The following is a 23,869-nucleotide window of genomic DNA, read 5'->3' as shown; positions in this document are numbered from 1 at the left end:
AGCTATGATATTGCGATTAAAAGCTAATGCTAAATGACAATTTTTTCTAATGAAAACCATTTTGAATTGATTTTCTAATGGTATGCACTTCCTTATTTAATTCCAAAACGAATTAGCCACAAGAATCAAAAACAAACAACAGCGTACGCACAGATAATGTTCCTATAAATGAAAACAAACAAACAAAATCGAACACAAATAAATTGCCAATTATGTACATGGCAAGAAATGGATCACATCCAGAAGATCTGCAGCTTTATGCTCTTCTATTACATTTCACGAAGGATTTTATATTATCACAGATTTATCACTGTGTTCAGTTAAGTTTACAAAAAGAGTAATAAAGAACTTTAAATAATAAAGTGTTGTTGTTTAATGTTCCCCGTCACGGGTTGGCTCACAAGTCACTCTCCTCCACAAAAAACAAAAAGAGGAAAATGATGTGAAAAAAATGTTAAATTTAAGGTTGTTAAACTGTATAAAAGGTCAAAGGTTTCTTCACCAGAATGAGTTAAAATTAAGAATTCCTTCTTCTAGTCATTTATTGAAAATACAGGAAGAAAAGTCGATTTTCATTGTCGCTACAGCAACCACAACAACAATGTGACCGTTTTCAACAAATGGTGTTCAGTTTATTGGTAATAAAATACATGAGAAACAACTCCACACCCGTTTGGTTGAACAACAATTACATTTTTATGCTCAACTTGTTGAACCGTAAACGATTTAGTATCGAAAATAAAATGTAATGTTGACACTTTCAAACAAAATAAATTGATATTGCAAAATAAAAGGTTGACAGAAAAGATTTATCGTCTATATTACTGCTTTTTTAGATTACTTTCAAAACTTTCCCAGATTCTACTGAGGGACTTATTTTGAACAAACCATTGAGGAGCGAAAGAGATAAAGGCCAGCGGAGGTAGAATGCAGGAGGTAACAAACATTTAAGAGGAGGATGGACAGTTAACTCTCATCGAAGATCGTCCCTGATTGTCTCAACATAAGAGTTGTTACAGTGAGATCTAATATGGCTAATGTGTCAAAGGATGGTATATTGTTATTGCAACAAACACCAAAAGCTTCCATTTCAATAAATGTTTGGTTGAAATAAACTAGTTTGGATTTAGTTAGTCATCACCATTTAAAGCTTAGTGTCGGTTTCAACCGTTATTACACACACATGGTTTCACAAACAATGGCACCAAATCAAGTAGATTGTCGTTACAGCAAGATGGTGTCGAGAATTTGTGCTCATGGTTTTCTATTTAAACTCGCCAACATTGATGGACAGCCCAACTTCCGGCTTCCTGGCAGTTTTCTTACGAGATCCATCACCATTAGAGGCGGCTGGCTGCTCTCTAGAAGTAGCACGGAGGCATATTTAATACAATACAGCTTGGTTAGAAGTCATAGAAGAAAAAAAAAGACGTCCTACCCTTTCCTCCGTTGTTCCGCTAGTTCTCGGAGCCGCTGTTGACCCCATTCATCTTCCACAGTGCAGAAGTCTCTGTTGGTGTCGATCCCGAGGTTCTGTGAAGAAGAGAAATGTTGGTGTTTAAGATCTTGTGTGCTTTTACCATTTAAGATTTGGTACCAGTTTGATATCTTATTTTTACACTAATTGTATTTATTTGAATCAGGCAGAAAAAATATTTCACATGATCTACATAATTGATGATGTTCAAATAGCTTCTCGTAGTCCTCATCACCAGTGAACTTCAATAAATATAAGCAGAAATAATTATTCGTACGGTTAATGTACCGGGCACACCTGGCTATAAGCCATAAATATCTGTATTGTTTAAATGGGTACACTATTTTTCTGTTTTTTTCCTTGCAGTGGAAGTTAAAGGGCTGGATAAATAAAGGTTATTTGTAGCTTTTTGCATTGAGTTGGTTCTTTACGCTGCCGTCTCCAACTCCTCACCAACGTTTCATTGATCTCAATTTCCTTCTTTAAGATCACATTGGTCTTAAAAAGCTGCATTACATCCTTTTTTTACCCGTGTTTTCCACCATTGGGCTCTTTGCTAGAGCGCCTCCTTAAGGCCATTTTAAGGAGTCTATAAGCTTCAGGGTTCAAAGCGCGTAATGCTTATTTTACAGAAACTAAAGTAACACAAACATAACCCCTTGCTTGGAAGTACTTGTTAATGTTTTAATTAGTTTGTTAATAAAATAATAATATTCATCTTTTGCCTTAAAACTACCCATTAGGAACCCAACTTTATTAGCATTACATTTCCTGGAGGTAAAGAAAGTGAGTTCTATTTCGTCCCTACTGACCGCCAGAGGCGGTGCTTCAAGCACTGAATGTATCCATCTCGCGCATGCGCAGTTCGAGTTTAATACCAACAAAGTCACCGGTGACATCAGAGGATCTGTTCCTTTTCATCTTCTCGCTGCGCAAGTAGCATGTCACCGAGCTAGCTCAAGGACTAGCTCTTTCGTTGCAGGTAGTTACGCGACTTCTGTCGGAGCTGCAAAATTTTCGCCCTCCAGAGACTGCAACGAACTTTCGACCCGGAGAAGTTGTAGCGGTTCGCCGTGGAAACTTCCGGAGATCGTCTTCGTTTGGCTGAGTACCAATTTTCTTTTCATTGAATATCATTACAACCTGTTGTGCTCGCCATTGGTTGTATTTTGATTTATTTCGGTGACGAAGTGGGTTCGCTCCCTCTCCCGACTTGTACTCTTTATTATATATCTTTGAATATCAGTACAACCTGCTGTACTCGCCATTGGTTGTATTTGATTTATTTCGGTGACAAAGTGGGTTGCTCCCTCTCCCGACTTGTACTCTTTATTATATATTTTTGAATATCAGTACAACCTGCTGTACTCGCCATTGGTTGTATTTGATTTATTTCGGTGACGAAGTGGGTTCGCTCCCTCTCCCGACTGGTACTCTTTATTATATATCTTGAATATCAGTGCAACCTGTTGTACTCGCCATTGGTTGTAGTTTGATTTCTTTCGGTGACAAAGTGTGTTCGCTCCCTCTCCCGGCTTTGTATTCTTTGTTTATATATCAGTACAACCTGCCCTTGAGTGCCGGTGCAACTTTTTCACTCTTGGTTCCTTACATTTTTTGGTCACGGCAGTGTTTTCGCTCCCTCTTCCAACATTTGTACTGCTGCCTTTTCAGCTACCGAAGTGGATTCCTTTATATTTGTTGGGGACGACTGCGTATTCGCTTCCTATCCCAGCATTTGTGCTACTTCATCCCATATGTGTAAACACTCGTTGGTGAAGGCTGTGTTTTCGCACCCGCTCCCAGCGTTTGTAATACTTCTCTCATACATGTAAACACTCGTTGGTGAAGGCTGTGTTTTCGCACCCGCTCCCAGCGTTTGTATACTCCTCTCATACATGTAAACACTCGTTGGTGAAGGCTGTGTTTTCGCACCCGCTCCCAGCGTTTGTATACTCCTCTCATATATGTAAACACTCGTTGGTGAAGGCTGCGCTTTCGCCCCCGCTCCCAGCGTTTGTTGTTTTTCTCTGTGTGGCCTTCGCCCGTTGCTAACATGCTTGGCGGCCACTCCTGCTCAGTCTGTATGGCTTCTCTGCAGCCCGAAGATGGCCACGATATGTGTCCCTCATGCCTTGGTCTCGAGCATCTGAGGGAAGGTCTTTCAGAAGATCCCTGCATGAACTGCAGCTTCATGCCCCGGGGAATAAGGGCTGCCAGACTTGCTGAGGTAGAGCAACTGTTGGGCCTCGTTTCGTTGCCTGAGCAGTTAACCTCAGCCCAGCGGCAGACTCGAGCTCAATCCCGCCGATCTAAACGGCGGGCTGCTGAGACTAGAGGCCCCACTTCTAGGAAGAAGGTTAGAGAGTCCGGACTTGCTTCCAAGGTGGACCAATTAACAGAGGAAGTTGATCAAATGAGATCCTTCTTCCTGGCCTTCAAGTCTGGGACTGGTGAAAGAGAGTTGGGTGATCTTGCTCCTCCTCCAGCCATCTTGGAACCGGAGGAAGATATAATCTCCATGGCAGCTTCAGCCACTGAGTTCGCCGAATATGGAGAGGAGGTGGTACCACAGCGTGTAGCCTCCCACGCCTCTGCGGCGGCCTCCCGTTCTTCAGCCCACAGCTCTACTGTCGGTTCTGGAGACGGCTCTATGGGGGCCATCATTCGTACGGCCCTGGCTCGCCTGCAGTTGGATATCCCGCAGGCTCAGCCAGCTTCGTCCAGTGCCTTTTTCAGACGCGGATCAGCTCCCGTCAACTTTACTGTGCCTCCATCTAACGAATATTTGAGGGAGTTGCATGCATGCTGGAGGGACTCTAGAGCCCTCTCTCGTGCAAACTCAGACGCCCGGACCCTGGCAGCCATGCAGGATGCACCCAAGTTTGGGTTGGGCCGCATACCAGCGGTCGAGCCGGCAATAGCTGCGTTAATTGTCTCACCTGATGAGGCGCTGAGACCGGATGTGAGGTGTCCTCGTTCCCAGTGTCGGGTGACAGATGACCTGCTCTCCAAAACCTATGACGCAGCGGCACGCATGGGATGCATAGGTAATTCTATGTCCCACCTGATGCTTGCTTTATCAGCATCTATACAGGAGACCCCACTGGATGCTTCCGTCCATAATTTCAGCGACGCTTCCCTGCAGGCATTCGCGCTGATGTCTAGAGAGCTGGGGCGGTTGATGTCTACTCTTGTCCAGGCTCTCCGCCAGGTTTGGCTGGCACAATCACCTCTTACAGAGGCATGCAGGAGAACCCTCCGCAGTGTTCCAGTGGAACCGGGGGAACTGTTTGGACCTGCAGCGCTAGAGGCACTTGAACGAACTGTCCAAGCCAGACAAACTCAACAGCAGCTGTCCGGGCTTCGCAGGAGTCGGCCTCCTCCGGGCAGACCTAGGGGATCTTCAGCTCCCCCCCAGCGCCGTTCTCAGCCACAGGCTTACCCCAGAGGCTACCTCAGGTCTCAGCGCCCAAGCCCACAGCCTGCTCAGCAAGCGGCACAGACCTTTCGAGCCCCTGAGCGGCTGCCCTCTAGGCAACCTCAGGCCCCACATACTGTCCGTCGTACCCCCAGAGCCTTTCGAGGCCGGGGGACCCAGCGCTGAGGCATTGGGGTCGGCCGTCGGCTGTTTTTCCCAACAGCAGCTCAGCTATTGGGCTGCTTCCACCCGGCACCCTTGGGTGCTCTCCACCTTGACCAACGGGTACAAGCTTCAGTTCCGACGCCGGCCCCCAACCATTGGCCGGGTCAAGATGACCATCATATGCGACCCGGCAAAAGCCCAAACCATCACCCAGGAGTTGTCCGTCCTCCTGGACAAGGGTGCAATCGAGCAGATAGATCCCCTGTTACAACCAGGAGGGGTCTACTCGACTTATTTTCTGGTTACAAAGAGAGATGGCGGACTCCGCCCTATCCTCGACCTAAGGGGAGTCAACAAGTTCCTGAAAGTCTTGAGATTCCACATGCTCAGCCCTGCAGAGGTTCTGCGCACTGTCTCCAGGCAGGAGTGGTTTACTTCAATAGACCTGAAGGATGCTTACTTTCATGTGCCCATAGCACAACACCACAGACGGTTCCTGAGGTTCGCCTTTCAGGGACGTCATTTTCAGTTCAGGGTGCTCCCGTTCGGCCTCTCCCTTTCGCCACGGGTATTTACCAGGGTTGTAATGGCAGCCCTTTCGCCCCTGCAGTCGCAGGGCATGAAGATCCTGCCCTACCTAGACGATTGGCTCATCTGTGCTTCGTCCCGGTCTCGGGCGACCCTGGACACCACAAGCCTCCTTTCCCATGTGTCTCGACTAGGTCTCAGGGTGAACTCTACAAAGAGTTGCCTAGTTCCCTCACAGAGGACAATTTTTCTCGGGATAACTCTCGATACAGTTTCAATGAAGGCCTGGCCTTCACCACAGCGGGTGGACGACATCCTCCGCCTCCTTCCCCTCTTTTGCAAGGGCACGTGGTTGCATTACGTGGAGTTCCTACGACTCCTAGGCAAACTGACGGCTGCCGCCACCGTGGTCCCTTTGGGGCTGTTGTCGCTACGCCTCCTTCAGAGGTGGCTGAACGACTTTCATTTGGATGTCAGGTGGCACCGGCACAGGAGACTCAAGGTCTCACACCGTTGCCTTCTTGCTCTGGCTCCATGGAGAGAGAGAGGTTTTCTCCTCCAAGGCGTGCAGATGGGTTTGGTTGCATTCTGCCGAGAGGCCATCACAACAGACGCCTCCCTCTCAGGGTGGGGTGCAGTGTGGCAAAACCGTACAGCCCAGGGGCTGTGGTCTGCTCGAGACTGCTCGGAGCACATCAATGTTCTAGAGCTACGAGCTGTGTATATGGCCCTGCAATACTTTCTCCCCTTCCTGAGAGGGCGACATGTGCTTGTGCGGTCAGACAATGTGTCGACCGTATCGCATATAAACCACCAGGGGGGCACCCGGTCTGCACAGCTGTTGCAAGCATCCCGGGACCTCCTGCTGTGGGCGGCTCCACGCCTGGCCAGCCTTAGAGCAATGTATTTGCCCGGGGACCGGAATCAGGTCGCAGACCTGCTCTCTCGGGGCAAGCCCCCATCGGGGGAGTGGCGGCTTCACCCAGAGGTGGTGCTCAATATCTGGGACACATTCGGCAGAGCAGAGGTAGATCTGTTTGCCACAAGGGAGTCGACCCATTGTCCCCTCTGGTTCTCCCTGAAGGAGGAAAGCAGTCCTCTGGGCCAGGATGCTCTTGCGCACGACTGGCCAGAAGGTCTCCTCTACGCTTTTCCCCCAATACCTCTGATATTCTCAACACTGAAGAGGGTCCTCCAGCAGGGTCACAGGCTGCTGTTGGTAGCCCCCTTCTGGCCAGGGAGAACATGGTTTCCACTGCTGCGCAGGCTCTGCCGCAGCTCACCATGGCGCCTCCCCGACAGGAACGATCTCCTGTCTCAGCTAGAGGGCCAGATTTGGCATCCCGACCCTCTTCGCCTGCAACTATGGGTCTGGCCGCTGCAGGGCCCAACCCGCTTCTGACGCAGTGTTCAGATGCTGTCTGCGACACTATACTAAACGCCAGGGCGCCTTCTACACGGCTGCAGTATGCAAATAGGTGACAACTGTTTACTGCATGGTGTTCAGACAGGGGTGAGGACCCTGTGCACTGTTCAGTCCCAAAGATTCTGGAGTTCCTCCAGTCACTATTGGACAGTGGCCGGTCTCCTGCCACACTGAGGGTATACGCAGCAGCCATTTCCTCTCAACATGCTCGGGTAGATGATAACACAGTGGGGTCCCACAGACTGGTGTCCCTCTTTCAGACGGCTCAGGGGTTACCCTCTGGCCAAATATGGCTTTTCTCCCAAAGGTTCTGTCATTATCGAGCCTAAACCGTCCCATTCAAGTGGCACAATTTATTCCCCCGGAAGGGGAAGACAGGTTGGGACTGCTGTGCCCTGTGCCGGCTCTAAGAACCTATGTAGCTGCAACTGCAAGTATAAGACGGTCGGACCAGCTCTTCATTTGCTATGGTGGCCCTAGGAAAGGCTGTGCTCTTTCCAAACAGCGACTGTTTCACTGGATCGTGGATGTGATTACCCACGCATATAAAGGAAGTGGTCACCCCCTGCCATTCGGGGTGAGGTGCCACTCTACCAGAGCGATGTCTACGTCATGGGCAGCCCTACGCGGGGTACCCCTGGAGGACATCTGTGAGGCAGCATCATGGGCCTCACCAAGCACTTTTTTCAGGTTCTATCGGGTGAACGTCACCACTCCTCATCCATTAGGTGTGGTCCTGTTGCCCGACTCTGTTGCTTCCCCTCAATGAGGTATGTACTGGGATTTTTTGTGACCTTGTTGTTATGGGTCATCCAGTGCTTGAAGCACCGCCTCTGGCGGTCAGTAGGGACAAAATAGAACGAAAGTTACGTATGTAACTACGGTTCTATGAGTCCCGGATGACCGCCAGAGCGTTCTGTCACTCAGAATCCTTGTGTTTTCGCGAGAAGATTCTGCAGGAACAGATCCTCTGATGTCACCGGAAGTTATACCCCTTCCGGGGTCATCAGGGGTCACAGGTGACTTTGTTGGTATTAAACTCGAACTGCGCATGCGCGAGATGGATACATTCAGTGCTTGAAGCACCGCCTCTGGCGGTCATCCGGGACTCATAGAACCGTAGTTACATACGTAACTTTCGGTTGTGGCGCTGCGGTAAAATTCTGAATGACAAAATGAAGCTTTTAGGCTGATAATAACAAGCCAAATGTTACAAAGAGTGAATAATTGTCTTCAGATCGGCCAACCGGTCTAACAATTCTCACCACCTCAGTGCTCTGCTAGCAGGTCTCAGGAGAAAAAGTTCAACAAGCTGTAAACACAGCCAACAATAAACCACAACCTAGTACATAAGTTTATGGTCATGTCTTACAACTGATAGCGTTTGTCCCGAGGAATTGTGACACAGACTGAAGAAGGTCAACAGCCTCAAGTTTCCATTGACAATCTTGTATTTATTGAAACCCCTTCACACTTTGACTGCTTCCACTTAATTAAATGATCACACACAAATGTCAATCAATCTCCTTGGAAGAGATGCGAGTATTGATGCTGATTAATATCTTTGATTTTGATCGTTCAAGAGAAAACCTACGTGAATGATTGTGACCGATGTTTCTAGGAAGAAGGTAAATATAATATCATTTTTACACAAATACCTTGACGCCAATGACGTCACCATCTTTCAGGTGAAATGGAGCTGCAAGCAGTGATTCTGTCTTCTTCTTCTTTTTCTTGGAAGACACTTGCTGATTCTGAAAAAATAAAGATGAAAATTCCTTCTGGTCTATTGAAATTTAAGATGCAACAACATCGACTAACAAATCAGAATCAGAAGATCTTTATAGACAAAACAGGGATTTTCTAAAAACAAAACGAGAATTTATTGGGTGAAGTTGAAAAAGCGAGGCAATCACCAAAGGCTGCCATTTGGGCACCAAATGTATGATATAATATAGCCAAGCACTGGGGCAGCTCATTCCACTGCCAAGGAGCTCGATGTTAACATGTCTTTGGAATCAATAAAACGACTTCCATGACTCCAGCATTGTGTTCGTATCCAACTGTTGAGTTTTGAGACATGTGATGGACGTTTATTGCCCACTCACCCAGCTGCTGACTTCTTCCCAGCTGCACTTGTCGGGCTGGTGTTTGGCCAAAAGCAGAGAATCTGGAGACAGACCATAGTGTGCGGCCAGACACGTGCGCAGTGAGCGAGCCGAGGAATCTCTGGATGCGTCCCAGACCAGCTCCTCCGATGGGTAGTAGCTTCTCTCTCCTGGAACTCCCATCAGGGAATTCAGCAGAATCTCCTTGGGGCTGAAGAAGTGAACAAATGCATATTTAATTACAAAAAATATGAGAGATAAACTTTTTTTTTTAATACCCAAGATTCTCCTCCCTCAGCAGGTGCTGCACACAGATCTCTGATCCCGTTGAGATTTTCAGCTTCCTGCATAAGAGGGCACACACTTCTATATACTTAATAACCTGTCGTTTAGTATCATAATTATTGATCGGAAAGATGATTTGTCCTGCCTTAGTGTCTGTTGCTGTCCCTTGAGAAGACGAGACAGTCGGCGTCCCTCCAGCTGCCACACTCGCATGAAGCCAACAGTTGGGACACACTTGTCCTGAAGGGCAGGAAGAGTCGACACCTGACGGAGAGAACGGTGTTCCATCAATGAGCAACATTGATACGTGGGGATGTAATGATATGATGATTACACACTTTTACTTGTGATGAGTGTTAGCAGGATGAAACCTTTTCTTTACATTTATTGTAAGTTCATTCATCTTTAAGTAATTTAAGACTATGGGATGAACTTGGCTTTACTGGATAAGTTTGTATTACAGGAAGTTAAGTGTGTTTGTGTGTTGCTCAAGCAAAGGTTTATGGGCAATGACACCCACAACAAATAATAAAAAACAGAATAAATCCTTTACTGCACTTGATGTTTCTCTCTTTACTGCTGTAAACCCTTTTTTTAAGGTCACCAAATTCTACTGTCTTATACAGATTTTTAATATCTCAGCAGTTTCCTAGAAAACCACAGCATGTTAAGCTATGCAATATTTAAAATACTATGTATTTATTATTTACCATTATTTTTTTTATAATATTATCCATATTGCACTATTTTTAACTTATTCATATTTATATAATATTGATACTTTTATATACATTATTCTATGCAATATTTAAAATGTTATTTATTTATTCTGTTTATACTATATTGCACTATTTTTAACTTATCAATATTTATACTTTTATATATATATTCACTCTGCTGTGCTTATTAACGGTTGCCAGGCAACGAAACTTTGTTGCCAGTTTTACTGCTGTGTTTTCTGTGCAATGACAATAAAAGAAAGTCTAAAGCCTAAAGTTACAATATTTAAAATAGAAAAAAAGAAAAAAACAAACAAAAGTAAAAAGGCCTGTTTTCATAGCCGCTGTTCTTAGTAGTGTGTGTGCACAAGCAACTATGGCATCACAAAGGTAAATAACATGATTCTTCACTTAGTAAAGCACATTTTGGACTGAAAAAGAAAAATATTAATGTGATAGCAAAAAAGTCATAGTATCTCCGGATCATTACATGGTTTTTGTGTTTAGTTACCATGTTACTGAAATGAAATATTTTTTTTGTCCTCTTTTTTGTACTAAAAAAGATTTATTTTTTTTAAATCACAAAAAGAAAAAATATTCTTAAATACTACAACAAAGTTGAGATCTGTGTTTCTTTGTTAACTTAGTATTTAAGGTACTCAGTCCTCAGAGTATGAGTTAAAAAAGACTATAAGGGTCGACAGTTCTGAGTGACAATTTAAAGCAAAAATAAATAAATAAAAAGTAGAATATGCCCAACTAAATCCAAAAAAACAAAACACAATAAGTGCAACACGCAAAACCCTATGTTGTTTTATAAAATACAGTGCGAGGTGGCTCATTATGTTGTTGATGCTATAAAACACAAGGGGGTCATTCTGAATTATGACTGAATAGCTGATCATAAACTATAAAAAGAAGCAACATTATCTCGAATCTAGATAACATGATTGTGGAAAACACCTGTAAAAAACGTTATATGGAATAAAGGTAAATACATACGTGTGACACACTAATGAACTGTGGTCAGGAGAAAGGTAGGAAGGAGAAAACCTACATGGATTTTGAGATCGTCCAGGGTGACTTCATCGGAAATCTCCACTTGTCCCATCTTCATCAGCGCCACCTTGTTGTGGCGGCCGTTCAGAACAACACCATCACTAGTTAAACCATCGTCTCCGCCGAGACCGTTGTCTGTGTGGTTGAGCAGTGTTGGTGCTTCTCTGCAGGAGCCAGTGTACAACCACACCGACAGCTGGAGGAAACCCTGAACACGCAACAAGAAATAAATATATTAGATTTAAATAATGCTCTTTTCTAAAATTATTAATTATTAATTTTTATCACTTTTGGAGGGAGCTGTCCTTCTGTGATGACCAGCGTGTCCCCACTTTGAACCTTCAGCTCTACCAGAGAGGAATCCTGGGAGAGGACAACTTATTAGGCTTGTTAAAAGTTTGATAATATAAATCTTTTCTATTTAATCTATGCCCAATTCAATTTCTTCCTTTTAAATCTTACTTTTTCTTCAACTTTCACCTTTATAATCACAAATATGAATTTCATTTTATAGAATTTAACTTAAAACAATTATTAAAAACGACACCATCCTTGACCTCTATTCAGCCGCTCACCTCATCCATCAGTGGCTCTCCGACTTCCTCGCACCAATCGAGCCTCCTCAAGTGCCAACAAGTGCCTTGAAAACAAGAATATTTTCTTACTCGGTCTCAAAGTATACTTTAGGCCAAACATGTATATGTAAAATGTAAAATGACCTAAACTTAACAACAATAAATACACATTTAAATGATAATATCACTATATGATAATGGAATCACTTTTAAATAAACATTAGAGCTAAGGGAGAAACGTCATGATCAAGCACTTGACACAAACATTAAACTTAAACTTAACTTGGATGTTATATGCAAGCTTTATTTATTGTATTATATTATTGGAGAGTGAATTCTCCAGAGTGAGAGTGAGCGTACCTTCAAGTCCAACCTTGTCCAACATCATCTTTAAACACTGCAAACAATAGAAAAGAAGTAAGTCTTTTAAAAAAAAAAAAAAATACAAATGTTTAAAATAAAAGCACTTCTTACTTCTTTGACTGTGCAGGTCTTCTGCACAAGTATGTTCATCTCCATGTCGGCAGAGGGCGCTCTTCCCAAACAGTAGCTCAAGAAAAGCTGCAACAAATAACAACAATTCTTTCAACAGTTTGTTTTTTATTCTTTACCACGTTTCGTATTTTGATGAGTAGAGATAATTCAAGTGATAATTGACTGATTCTGCCACCTCCACTTGTGGAAGTACAAAGCGTTTATTGAAGACTTGAATTTAAAGACACACCTGCGACGCCTTCGGGGCAACACCCGGGCAGAGAAGGAGTGTGGTCATGAGTCGCACGCCCGCCTCCCGAACACTCAGCTCCTCACACACTGTAAACAGTCAACATTTGTCTTCAAAGGCAGATGAGAGAGAAAATTACAGACGGGGGGAGTTCCTTCATGGTTTAATGAGGGGAGAAATTGTAGGAGAAGAAGTCTTAATATTTGTCAAAATAAAGGGGATTTCCACGTCGCCCGCTCCATTAAAGCGAACATCTAAGACAGTACCTGGAGGAAGGAGTTTCCCTGCGCAGTCCACCTGCCTCAGACAGAACTCTGCACCTGGTCAGTGACAACACAAGAGAATATAGATGGAGCAGAACCAGGAAATGCAATTACAGCGAGTGATGTGGTGTGAACCGATCGGCTGGATCAAAAACAGTTTCTCATGGTGGGGAAATTATCAGGACGTTTATCTCACCCGGCTGTTGTTGTTGTTGCAACTCAAGTTCCTTGACAGCCCTCTGTTTCACCTCCGACAGCAACTGTTGAGCACATTTTTTAAACTTTATTTTCATTCCACAAAGCACGACGACAAACTTATTTACGTTCAAATAAAGATCAAGTGAGGTTAAAAATTGGTCAGTAGAATCTCAATAAGGAATTGTAGGCTCCCTCAAACCCTTCATTTTGAGCACTATCCAAATTTTGTGACTAGAAGACCAGGGAACTTTTTTAAATCTCATGTATTAAAATACATTTAAAACTAAGAATCAAAACCCTTCAGGGTTCTTTATTCGGATCGCAACTACCTTTGCATGTGGGTTTTTGTGCCGCGAGCGTGCATGAAAACGGGTCTCAAAAGTGACTTAGTATTAGAGGGAAGTAAAATATTAAAAAGTAAAACATTCATCTGATATAATGGATAGTAAAGTACAAAGCACTCCCCCTACCCACAGGGAAACATTTTCTTTCATGAAAAGAAAATACATGGATTTCATGCATTAAGGAGATATATATAATAAAGAGATAAGTCTTACCTATCCTATAGCAAAATATAATAAAATAAAAGTTAATATAATATAATGCAAAACAATAATATAATTAAATGTAGTTGAATATAATACAACATTACACAATAAATAATGTTATATGCCCATAAAATATATAAATCTTTTTTGCATTTCTACTTCACTTAATTCATCTTCAACCATTCAAAACTTTAATGAAACATTGTTGACATCTCTAGAATGCTGAAATGTATCGGCAGATTGTGTTTAGTAAATTACTTTTCACTTCCCAGCTGGCAAACTACACTTCTTTGATCTGTTTTGTTTTAGATTTAAATAATGATGTGTATTGGAAATACACAACACAAACACAGTAATTGTACAAGCAAGATTGCAAATGGCGTGACCAGTCGCAGTGGTGTCTCCAAACAACTCGGCTGCGATAGTGATCTTACGTTTGGTGGATTTATGTCCATAGTACAATCATGATAACAGTAAAAAAAATATATAGAAAATCTAAAAAACATGTCCTAAAATAAAGCATGAAGTTTCGGATTTATTACTATTTATAGAGAGGGAACAATTAGGAATGAAAGAAGAACATTTCACCATATTTCCAGTCGCTGGAACTTTGATTCTTCTCTTCTCCTCTGCTGGTGAAGGTGTGAGCTCCACCTGGAGCCAGCGACAGTCAGATGGAGTTGTCACGGTGACCATGTCGCCATTGATGGAGAACACGCTTGATGAAAAGAAATTAGAATCACACCGAGAACAGAACCGTTGATTCATAGCAAACAAACCCTACCTGCTGTCAAATGAGTGCGGCTCCAGCACCAGCAGAGCGTCTCCATCTTTCAGGGACAGCTCTTTCAGGGTCCGCTGCATGTCATCCGGCGGGAATATTCTCCAGCCGCTGGCTCCGCCTCCTTCTCCTACTGCAGCTTGATCTCCTTTGGCTTTATGCTCTTGACAAATCAGACTTTCTTTAGGCTCCCCCAGAGCCTCCCTCAGCTCCCCGAGAGTGGCACCACCAGCAAAGCCTCTCGCCTCCTTGATCAACTCTGGCGCTCCATTTTCAACCATATCTCCACCGTCTCCTCTGTCGATGTTTTTCACCAGCTCAACATCTTCGCCCAGGCAGGGGCGGACTACAGTGATCAGCAACGGCTCCCACTGTGATCCGGTCATAACACCAGTACCACAAACCTGAAAAGATCGACCAACAAAATAGTTAGGTTTTGGATTCTGACAAGAGCAAAAATGTAATCTACCTCTCGACCGTTCCAAACAAACAAATCAGTGTTGGTGTAGATGCCGGCACTGTACAAGGATATGTTGTCATCTGCAAATAAGACATATTTGACATGCACAAAATGTAAATTCTAGTACATTTTTACACATTTATTGGTGGATAACGTGAAATACATCAATAAAGAAGAAATGTCCGATATCTGTCTCGATATGTGTTCATTTCATGAGCTCTTTAAATTGTGTCAAACGTGTATTTACAGAGGATCAAAAACTTTTACATCGATATTTCCCCCTATAGCCCTTACATGGTGTGGCTATAACAAAGACATGGTTTCTTTAAGTGATATCACAGATATCACAATATAGTGCTAGAATAGTTTTTTCTACTAAAAATTTAAAGTGAAGGATATTTTAAACATAATCCTAATTTGCTAGTTTAGCTAATGGCTAACTATGCTAGCAGAAATAATACTGCGGTGTAAAACTCTTAATCTTTTTTTGTACTTAATAATCTGTAAAATCTCCAAATGAATAAAAAACAATAAATGTATTATATCAAGCTAAGGAATTCGTTTTTTAATTTACTTTTTTAAATTTTTAATCTTGTGTCTCAGGCTCAACAGAAGGGATACAATAAACACATTTGTTTTCAGGGTTCCAGGTCATCTTGACCCTGAGATAAGACAAGGGTTTATGTTGGGAAAACATTGAATGTTTTGAAGTAAAATCATGAATGACGTCTCAAATGGAGTAAACTATATCCATGATGGGGTGGCAGCATACACAATGAATTATTTTGTTTGATCACAATAAAAAGGGTAAAATGAAAGGGCCTGTGGTGGGATTTTTATTTTCTTATCTTTTTGACATCCATAATATAAATCTTCTAAAAGTTGAATGAAATTATTAGCAATTATGATGCAAATAAAGTAGTTTATATTTTTTATAAATAGATATCTTTCTAAGTATTTTCTTTATAGACACATTTTCACGCAGAATAAATAATATTCAAGACTTTTTAGGACGCACAAAGACATACATAATGTACAACAAATGTTTCCAATATAAGGCATGCAAAATAAATCATTCTTTTTATTTGACTTTACATCATTCAACTACGACGAATAAAACGTTGCCAACCTGGAAGAGTGTTGTAGAGGTGAAGACCTGCCGGAAGACTCCGGGCCACCGTCAGAACCATGTCTCCTTCCCAGAGTTCCTGTTGCTAAAGTAAGCCGAAGAAAACACGATAAGTATTTCTGGACCGTCAAACATGTAGTCTTTGCATTTTCTACCTGATAAATAGTCAGCCGCAGTTCTCCAACAGTTTTTCTTCGATCGAAGCTGAGAGAAGTGGGCCCACTGGGATCTTGGCTCAGGGGCTGCAAGGCGCCATTCGTCAGCCGATAGGACGGCCCCAGGTGCAGCCGCAGATCTAGAGTGTTGTTGCTGGTTTCCAAATTCTCACTGTGGCAGACACGTTTTAGATGAGTGATTCATGCCTTATTATGGGTTTTTGATGAAAGTAGGAGATCATCCATCAACATTCAGTTCTTTACCGCATATTCTGAAATTTGGTGTTCTCCTCCTGAGCCATCTGGATGAGATGTTCAGGAACCTTGTACTGTGAACAATGACGAGCTGCAAAAGAATAACAAGCAATTTCTGCATCATGCACACACCAATATGATTGCTAACACAGAGAAATGCACATGAACCAGCATTAAAGGTGATGAAAATGCAAAAAGACGACAAAAGCTTCAGAGGTTGTAAAAAGCCTGAACTTGCTTTAATGTTTCTTCGGATTGGCTGGATATTTTATCTAGACGTGTTACTGCCGTGTTACAAGCACTATTAGGTTTTCTTCAAACTTACTTACGAATTAAAAAAATGTGTTCTTTGTAAATATCTCCTCTATGTACAGTACATGGGCACATGTACCTTATATACAGGTGCGTCATTTATATTTACAATTTAATATAATCTATTCTATTTTTTTAGTCGTCTGACCCTTATCTCCAGGTCAAGGTGACCCAAAGGCCAGAAAACAAATTTGTTTGTTTTATCACAACAAGAGTCGGTACCTTCACTGGGTCTGCTGAGCTCTGTCTTTCTAAAGAAGAGCATGTAGGCGCTTTCTTTGCCCTGGAACTGCTTCTCCATGTCAGACTCTCTAATCGAGGTCACTGTGGAGTCGTTGACGTCAAACCAGTGGTGACCCTAAACAAAGACAGATAGATCAAATAAGATATTCCTTTATTCACCCTGCAGTTTGGAAATTTGAGATATTGCAGCAGCAAGTTCCCAGAAACGTTGAGACATACAGTACATACACATATTAAAAACATTAATAAATTAAATATCTTTAGGAAAAACAATAGTAGAAAACCAATAATAATAAATAACAAATTAAAACTTTATACAGTATTCATATATTAAATAATGTCAGATGTAATCATTTACTGATGTTGTGTTGAGGAGTTTGATGGGGTAACAAGTTGATAAGATCAAAACCAAATACAGGAATTCGTTTTTTGTGAAACGTGGCCCCCACTGTTGTAGCAGAAATGTACCTCTGGTTCTGGCTCAGGCTCCGGGAGTTCCTCTGGCGGCTCGTCAGCAGGTACTGATGAAGCGGCTTCCTTCTTTGGGCCGGGAGACTGATCCTGAGTGGGGGGAATCCTTTTCAGTGCAACACGAGTGCCATTAGACACCAGCATGAAAGTGTCTTTGTGCAGCTGCAGGAACTGTAAATAAAAAAATACAAAATATAAAGTTATTCATTTCAGGGCAGAAAATTGTTAGGTCCGAGCAAAATATTACTACTTAATACTATTTATTTGTCACTTTATTTATTTGTCTCACTAAATATAGAACTTAGTTGTTAGGAAGAGCTTTTACACACTTTATAAATTATTCTCAACACATTTTAAAATAAAAAGCTTTTATTTTTTTATAGTCATGGAATAACTTTGAAATGACAAAGGAAGCCAGAAAAGAGAAGATGCTACTAATGAGGAATTGACTCATTTAATTGAAGACATTGTTAGTAGATATTGTAAGATTCTCAATAAAAGTGTTTGAATTCAAGTAAAAATCAATAGACAAGCTGTAAATAAAATTGGTCATTTGTTTACTATCAAACATTTCACATCAGGTTTATAGTTTTGCTCTAAATAATTTTGCATTATATTAAGGCTATTTTTCTTTGTCCCTTCTGTCATTAGCTTGATGGCACCTCAGTCACAGTCACAGTGTATAATGTGGCCTCTCGAGAAATGTAAATAATTCTCACCATTTTAAATCCAGTAATGCATCGTATCATAAAAAAACCAACCTTGCCGATTGGGCCATACTGTTTTCTAAACTTCTTGCTCCATGACGATCCAATCTTATCCAAAAGTTTTTGACCAAGTTGGTCCAACAAAACACTCTTTAATGGCTCCTGTGAAAAAAATAAAATAAATCAATATTATTTTTTATTGCTAAAAACAGTAGTTTTACATCTGACCTGAGCTATGATTGCAGTGAGTACAGAGAGTGGGTCATCCTCTCTCAGTTTTGGCTCAGTAGCAGTTTGGACCTCATGCTGGACTCTCTTATTTGTCTTGATTTTACAATCCTCCTCCTTGTTTTCAGAAAGAAAAGGGTTAAAATGTAATTTGTAGACTAATGTTACTTTTCTTCCCTTACAAGTTGCTCCCAGTTTCCGAGCTGATCAATATCCTTGATGTAAGCATGGTAGTGGCCACCATAGCAGCCTCCTTTATGGATGATCACAGAGAAGAGCTCGTAGGAATATTCGGAGTCTTCGCCTTCGGTCTGTAAGATGGAAGGTTTGTTGCGCTTTATTTAAGGTAACATGTATAGAATACTACCAGGGACAGTGATAAATCTGGTACCTGCTCACAAAAGGGGCGGAGGTTGATGGTGAGAGGGAAGCTGTAGCGTCCGGTCTCCTTGTATCTCTCACATTTGGCAAAGTCAAAGCTGAACCTCAGCAGTGAGATGGTCAGAAATGGAGGCAGCTTACTAAGCTTGGCAGACTGTAACATGTGGATTAATGGAAGAACTTCTTAAAGAATCTTCTATAATAGACATGTGCAGTTCACACTAGTGGCCCTTTTGACAATATTCCTGTAATGCTATGACATCACGGAAAAAATATAAAACTGGTCATTTACAAATATTGTTATGAACTTTTATTTTTTCATTTATATTATTGTGAATATTTCTCATCCATTTTGATCACAAATCTTAATTTTTTTTGGCAAACTTAAGATATTATTTTCTTAAGAAGTTTTCAACACCTGCTCTTGAATATCAAATGATGTCAAATCCCCACCTAAATAACTAAGAAAAAGTTTTGTAGCAAAATTATTAATAATTTGAGGCAGTGCATTTAAATAGATTCATAAAAATCAAGGTCTGATTCAGGGTTCAGGAGTATAAATAGCAGAAAAAAGGTCCTTTATTTTTCATATAATTGTCAAGATAAAAGAAATTGCATTATCCACTTGTAAAAGTCTTTATGGTCAGTTTAAACTTTAAGAAGATAACAAACAAAAACATTTTGAAAATTTCTATATTCTGTTTTTATTAATTAGTTGACACAAATACAATCGATGTATAAAAAGATTAATTATTTTAAACATTTTCATTTTATGCAAGTGAAATAATCAATCATTAATAATTAAATACTTTCCTGGTAAATTTAAACTTAAGTTGTTTGTAATGTTAGTTTGCTTTTAAATAAGTTATTTGTAATTGAACATTAATTAAAAGGACTCTGTTGTTAACAAGATTATTTTAATAGTCATAGTCAAAAAAACATACGTGCAACTTTAATTATCTTTCTTTGGGGAGTATTTAGAATATTTCTTCATCTTACATAATGTATTTTCTTTAAATTAGATTATTGGGAGAATAACCTTTCCAGTTATCTTTTAGGAACCACACACATACACTAAATTATGTTTGTAATTTCATAATTGTGAAAACGCAACCTATTAAGGCATTCCAAGGTTGTTGGAAATATTATTAAATTATTAAATTATTAATAATTAAAGAAGTAATTGTATTCACTGACCTTTGCTGCAGTGACCAGTCTGTCACAGTTAGTGCAGCGATAAAGGTTATTGCCCTCAAACAACTCTTCTTCCACAAACATGTTCCACAAAGCCTCCTCCAGACTTGACACTCCACAGACACACACCGTCAGATCCATGAAATCCTCCTAAACAAGTTTTAAACACACAAATGGAAATGGAAATTATTATTATTGCAACACTTGCTAGGCGCATTGTTCATTTATAAAACAAAACAAACCTGTCTTTGGCTCACGTTGCCACACTCTTTACACTCGATGCTGTTGACAATGGTACCATGGTAGAGTCTGTGGATGAATGAACTACCACTGGTGCCCACAAGGGAGTGCTCCAGAGCGCTGAAAAGAATCCTGTTGAGCTCTTGCACGTCATGTTGATTTGTTCCCTAGAAAGATATATGCACAGGAAGTTAGAATCTAGAAACATTTTATACTGGTCCTTTAAGTATGCTGTTGTTGACAACATACTATAAATTCTTGGTCCTATACGACATTATTCATGAAACTTGGCAACTAAGCAAGATTTAGTAGCAGAATCATCCAACATCTGGTCACACGTCTCATTTTAGAAGAATGTATTGCTATAAGAGATGGAAAACTACTGTATAGTATGTTAAATGCACAACATGATTCAAGTTTCCGACAATGACTAACCCTAACCTGCACCCTTGAGTTATCAACATGGACATGTTTTGTATGAAGTGTGATGCACAAGCATTTTCCATCTCTTTTTACAAATTGCAGAAGAGTTTCAAACTCTGGTTACAGGTATATTAATATCGCTTGTACATGAATACCATCCATGTCCTCCAGGTAATTGTATCAAATCCTTTATTTCCCGTTTTTAATCTGTCTCCTATATTTATTTGCTTAGCGACACAGAGGGAAACTCCTTTGCCTCCAGACAAAGTGTAATTCCCTTCACGTCATAATAAAGGAACTGGATCTTGTGGGATATCGTGAACAGTTGGGATGTTGCGTGTGGTGGGCTTCTGGTACATTCTATTGCTGACAGACGGACAAATGTGCACCCAGACCTCACTGCTGTTCCACCCAAAGCTGTCTGTGAGGTCCGACGTGGAGGCACTCTGCTGGTCCACCAGCAGTAGACGAGTGAAGAGTCTCTGCAGTTCCAGAGGAATTACCCGCACCTGGAAAAATCCACAAGATCATAAAGAATTATACTCTTTTTGGCAGCATCACATGACCATGTTAAGACGAAATACTTAACACAAGGCAATTCTCACTCAATCAAATCACGATGTGTACTTTCACCAAAGCAAATAACAGTTTTATATTTTCTTTGTCCTTCTATTTTACGAACTGTTCTACGACACTGGGCATAGTCTGTTAAAATGTCAGCAGAAAGCTATTTTCGATATGCTTGAATTCTTTACTATTATGGCACAGAGGTGAATCACAGCTATAAACATTTCGGGAACCTGTACAACAGAGATGTAACTGGAGCTAGCACTGGGCACAAAGGTAGAGAAGACTCCAAGAATCACCAATTTCACTGAATTTCTCCCCTCTGTAGATCACAAGTTTGAAACTTAAGGTCACAAAGTTAAACAATTCCGCCAAGTAAATATTTCTAGCCTTTAGGAGATTTTATTCCATTCATTTGTAATCAAATTAAATGCTCATTGTAAGTGAAAATGACCTAAAAAAACAAAACAAACTCAAACATGCATTTATCGAGAGCACATGTGTCAAACTCAAGGCCCACAAAGTCAATTCAAGTGGCCTGTAGGATGTTAGGCTCAAATTCAATTCAAGTTTTAATGGTGACCTATAAATATGCTAGTGATTCGGATAAAATAAGGTACAGGGATTGATTTTCATTTTTTCAATGTCAACAATTATACTGAGACTTCCTGTAGGAGTTTAAATGAGGTCAAAGAAACGGAATTTGAATAAGGATGAAAAAATATATATTTCGCAACCAGACTCTCTCTGTTAATGACAGTTTGGTAAAAAATGAACTGTTTTCGGCCCGCAACCAAAAGTGCAAAATAGACTTGGCTACTTTGAGTTGGACTCCTCTGATCTAGATAGATCTCAGTCAACCGGTTTGCAACTTCAAAACACTTCTGTTTTGGGCGAGATTAAAAACGTCAATGTGGAATCTTGAAAAAATTCAAATAAAAATGGAAGCAGATGGAGAAGGAGTGGAAGAAGGATGGGAAAGCAGATGCATGTTTGAGCTCCAGGAAGAACACATTGGTAAAGAAGAGCAATTGATGGATTTTGAAACCACAGTCGGCGTTACGCAGAAATATGCCTCCAATAAATAAAAGGTCGACCGATATTGTTTTATATTTCAAATAATGTCTGCCAAAACATTTCTCGTAAACTGTTTTACATTAAACCCTTGACATTAGTAGCCCCTTAAAGGGCAACTAATGTGGTGATTTAAGTCTCTCTTAAACTGATCTTGGATCTGTATTGTACTTATCAGTATGAGTCTCATTGTACAAAACTCTATTTTAATTTAAATATTTACATTTGAAAAGCCCCACAAATGAAAACACTTTTTAAACGATTAAATATCGTTTACCATAACCACGCCCACTCTGCTGTGATTGGTTAAGCATCAAGGTTTGTCACCACACGTCATCGATCCTGGAAGTCTCCACCTCGAAGGGACTGGTTGTATAAACAAAGCTTGTGATTACAGCTGGCTGAAGGAGGAGTGAAGACCATTATTACTTCATAATGGACTCCACTCTCGTAACCTTTTTTTGCCGAGATGTCAGACGGGGGTGCCCTGTGTAATAATAACTTTAAAACATGGTCATGATGAGGAACTTACTCCAACATGTGGAGGAAGACTTCAACATCATTTGAAAAATATGAGTTAGGTTTTCACATTAGATTCCCTTCAAGTTATTGAGTTTAAAATCCCTGTCATGAATAATAAAGGTAAAAGACATTTGGTGAAAAGATAAAGACATTACTCTACTAAGGACATGAGATACGGTAATGTGGTGATAAAAAGTGCTGCTTTGTTTATCCCTATGTTGTCCTGACCTTTTGAAGAATTTATTTTAACTGTGTATTGTTTTGATTGTTTACAAAGAAAATCCAAGACTTACTTTTGCCCCTGGTTTGTCTTTATCTTCAAGGGACCCCAGTTCGTCTGGTGCAAGCCTAAACAGCTCTTCTGCACAAGGAACAACACTTACTATAGACATTATTAGGATGGATAAACAATGTAGTTTAGTCTTGCCTCTGAACTCAGGGGTGAACAGGAGGGTTTGCAGGAGAGAGTTCAAGTAGCAGGTTCCTCCCTGGTTCTTGATGCCGCACAGGTTGCTTCTTCCCCGGGGAGCCGGTGCCTCCTCTGCCCGCTGTGTCTCCCTTCCGTTGGTTGGTGTCGAAGAGAAACTTTCCTCCCCGTCATCCTCAAATAGGTTTCCAAACATTTCGTTTGTAAAGATGAATCTAAATTTTTTATAGTAGTAAATGTTCGCACCACGACGTTTCCTCTTGCTATCTCATCTTGGTCTTGCCGAGCTCTCTGTTAACAATGGCTGGACTAACTCTGAAATAAGAAGCCTTCACAGGACTAAACATAGCGACTCTTAATGTATCGCCAAAACTAAATATATACCAGGAGCGACGACAGACTCATGGATTCAATTCATTGATTTCTGGAATGACAGCTTAGCAAAAATGTCAGGTCTGTCCACAACGCCAACATAAAACTTTTCTACCTTAACAATGTATACTTTCCTGGACGCAAATAAGTCAATGCTTTTTCAGAAACCAATGTGTCTCTGTCGTTTGTCTCAAGCAAGCTAACACATGACAGGTAAACAACAATACATTCGGTGGACAGCAGGCAGCCATGTTTCCTCCGGAATGGATCAGGCGGTGCATTGTGGGACTTGTAGTTTAACAACGTAAACTCGCTATACACATTAAAAAAAAAACTAGACACATAGAGGTCATAACATTTTATTTGATGAATTTTAAGAAGAAGTACAAAACACAACTTTTCGTTTTAAAAAAAAGACATAAAATAAAAGTG

At 41.0% G+C, this 23,869-nt stretch overlaps 1 protein-coding gene across 1 annotated transcript; it reads right to left on the bottom strand.

Moving 5' to 3' along the window:
• Positions 1-607: 607 nt before the first annotated feature.
• usp40 (ubiquitin specific peptidase 40) lies at positions 608-23,714 on the bottom strand. Its single transcript, XM_087780011.1, has 31 exons — positions 23,066-23,714; positions 22,932-22,999; positions 20,871-20,984; positions 20,055-20,219; positions 19,816-19,962; positions 18,629-18,772; positions 18,420-18,548; positions 18,238-18,354; positions 18,064-18,171; positions 17,300-17,473; positions 16,811-16,946; positions 16,286-16,367; positions 16,022-16,193; positions 15,867-15,951; positions 14,747-14,817; positions 14,281-14,681; positions 14,085-14,214; positions 12,947-13,010; positions 12,754-12,807; positions 12,488-12,576; positions 12,238-12,324; positions 12,124-12,160; positions 11,764-11,828; positions 11,477-11,551; positions 11,187-11,396; positions 9,556-9,674; positions 9,404-9,469; positions 9,126-9,336; positions 8,676-8,771; positions 1,439-1,533; positions 608-1,361 (listed from the first exon to the last, which is right to left on the bottom strand). The coding sequence occupies exons 1-31, from the start codon at positions 23,259-23,261 to the stop codon at positions 1,265-1,267; spliced, it is 3,804 nt and encodes a 1,267-aa protein (XP_087636137.1). The 5' UTR covers positions 23,262-23,714; the 3' UTR covers positions 608-1,264.
• Positions 23,715-23,869: the final 155 nt, after the last annotated feature.

The sequence above is a fragment of the Callionymus lyra genome, chromosome 18, assembly GCF_982586985.1.
Source record: "Callionymus lyra chromosome 18, fCalLyr1.hap1.1, whole genome shotgun sequence".
Classification (NCBI taxonomy): Eukaryota; Metazoa; Chordata; class Actinopteri; order Syngnathiformes; family Callionymidae; genus Callionymus; species Callionymus lyra.
This window is presented reverse-complemented; position numbering and strand designations above follow the sequence as displayed.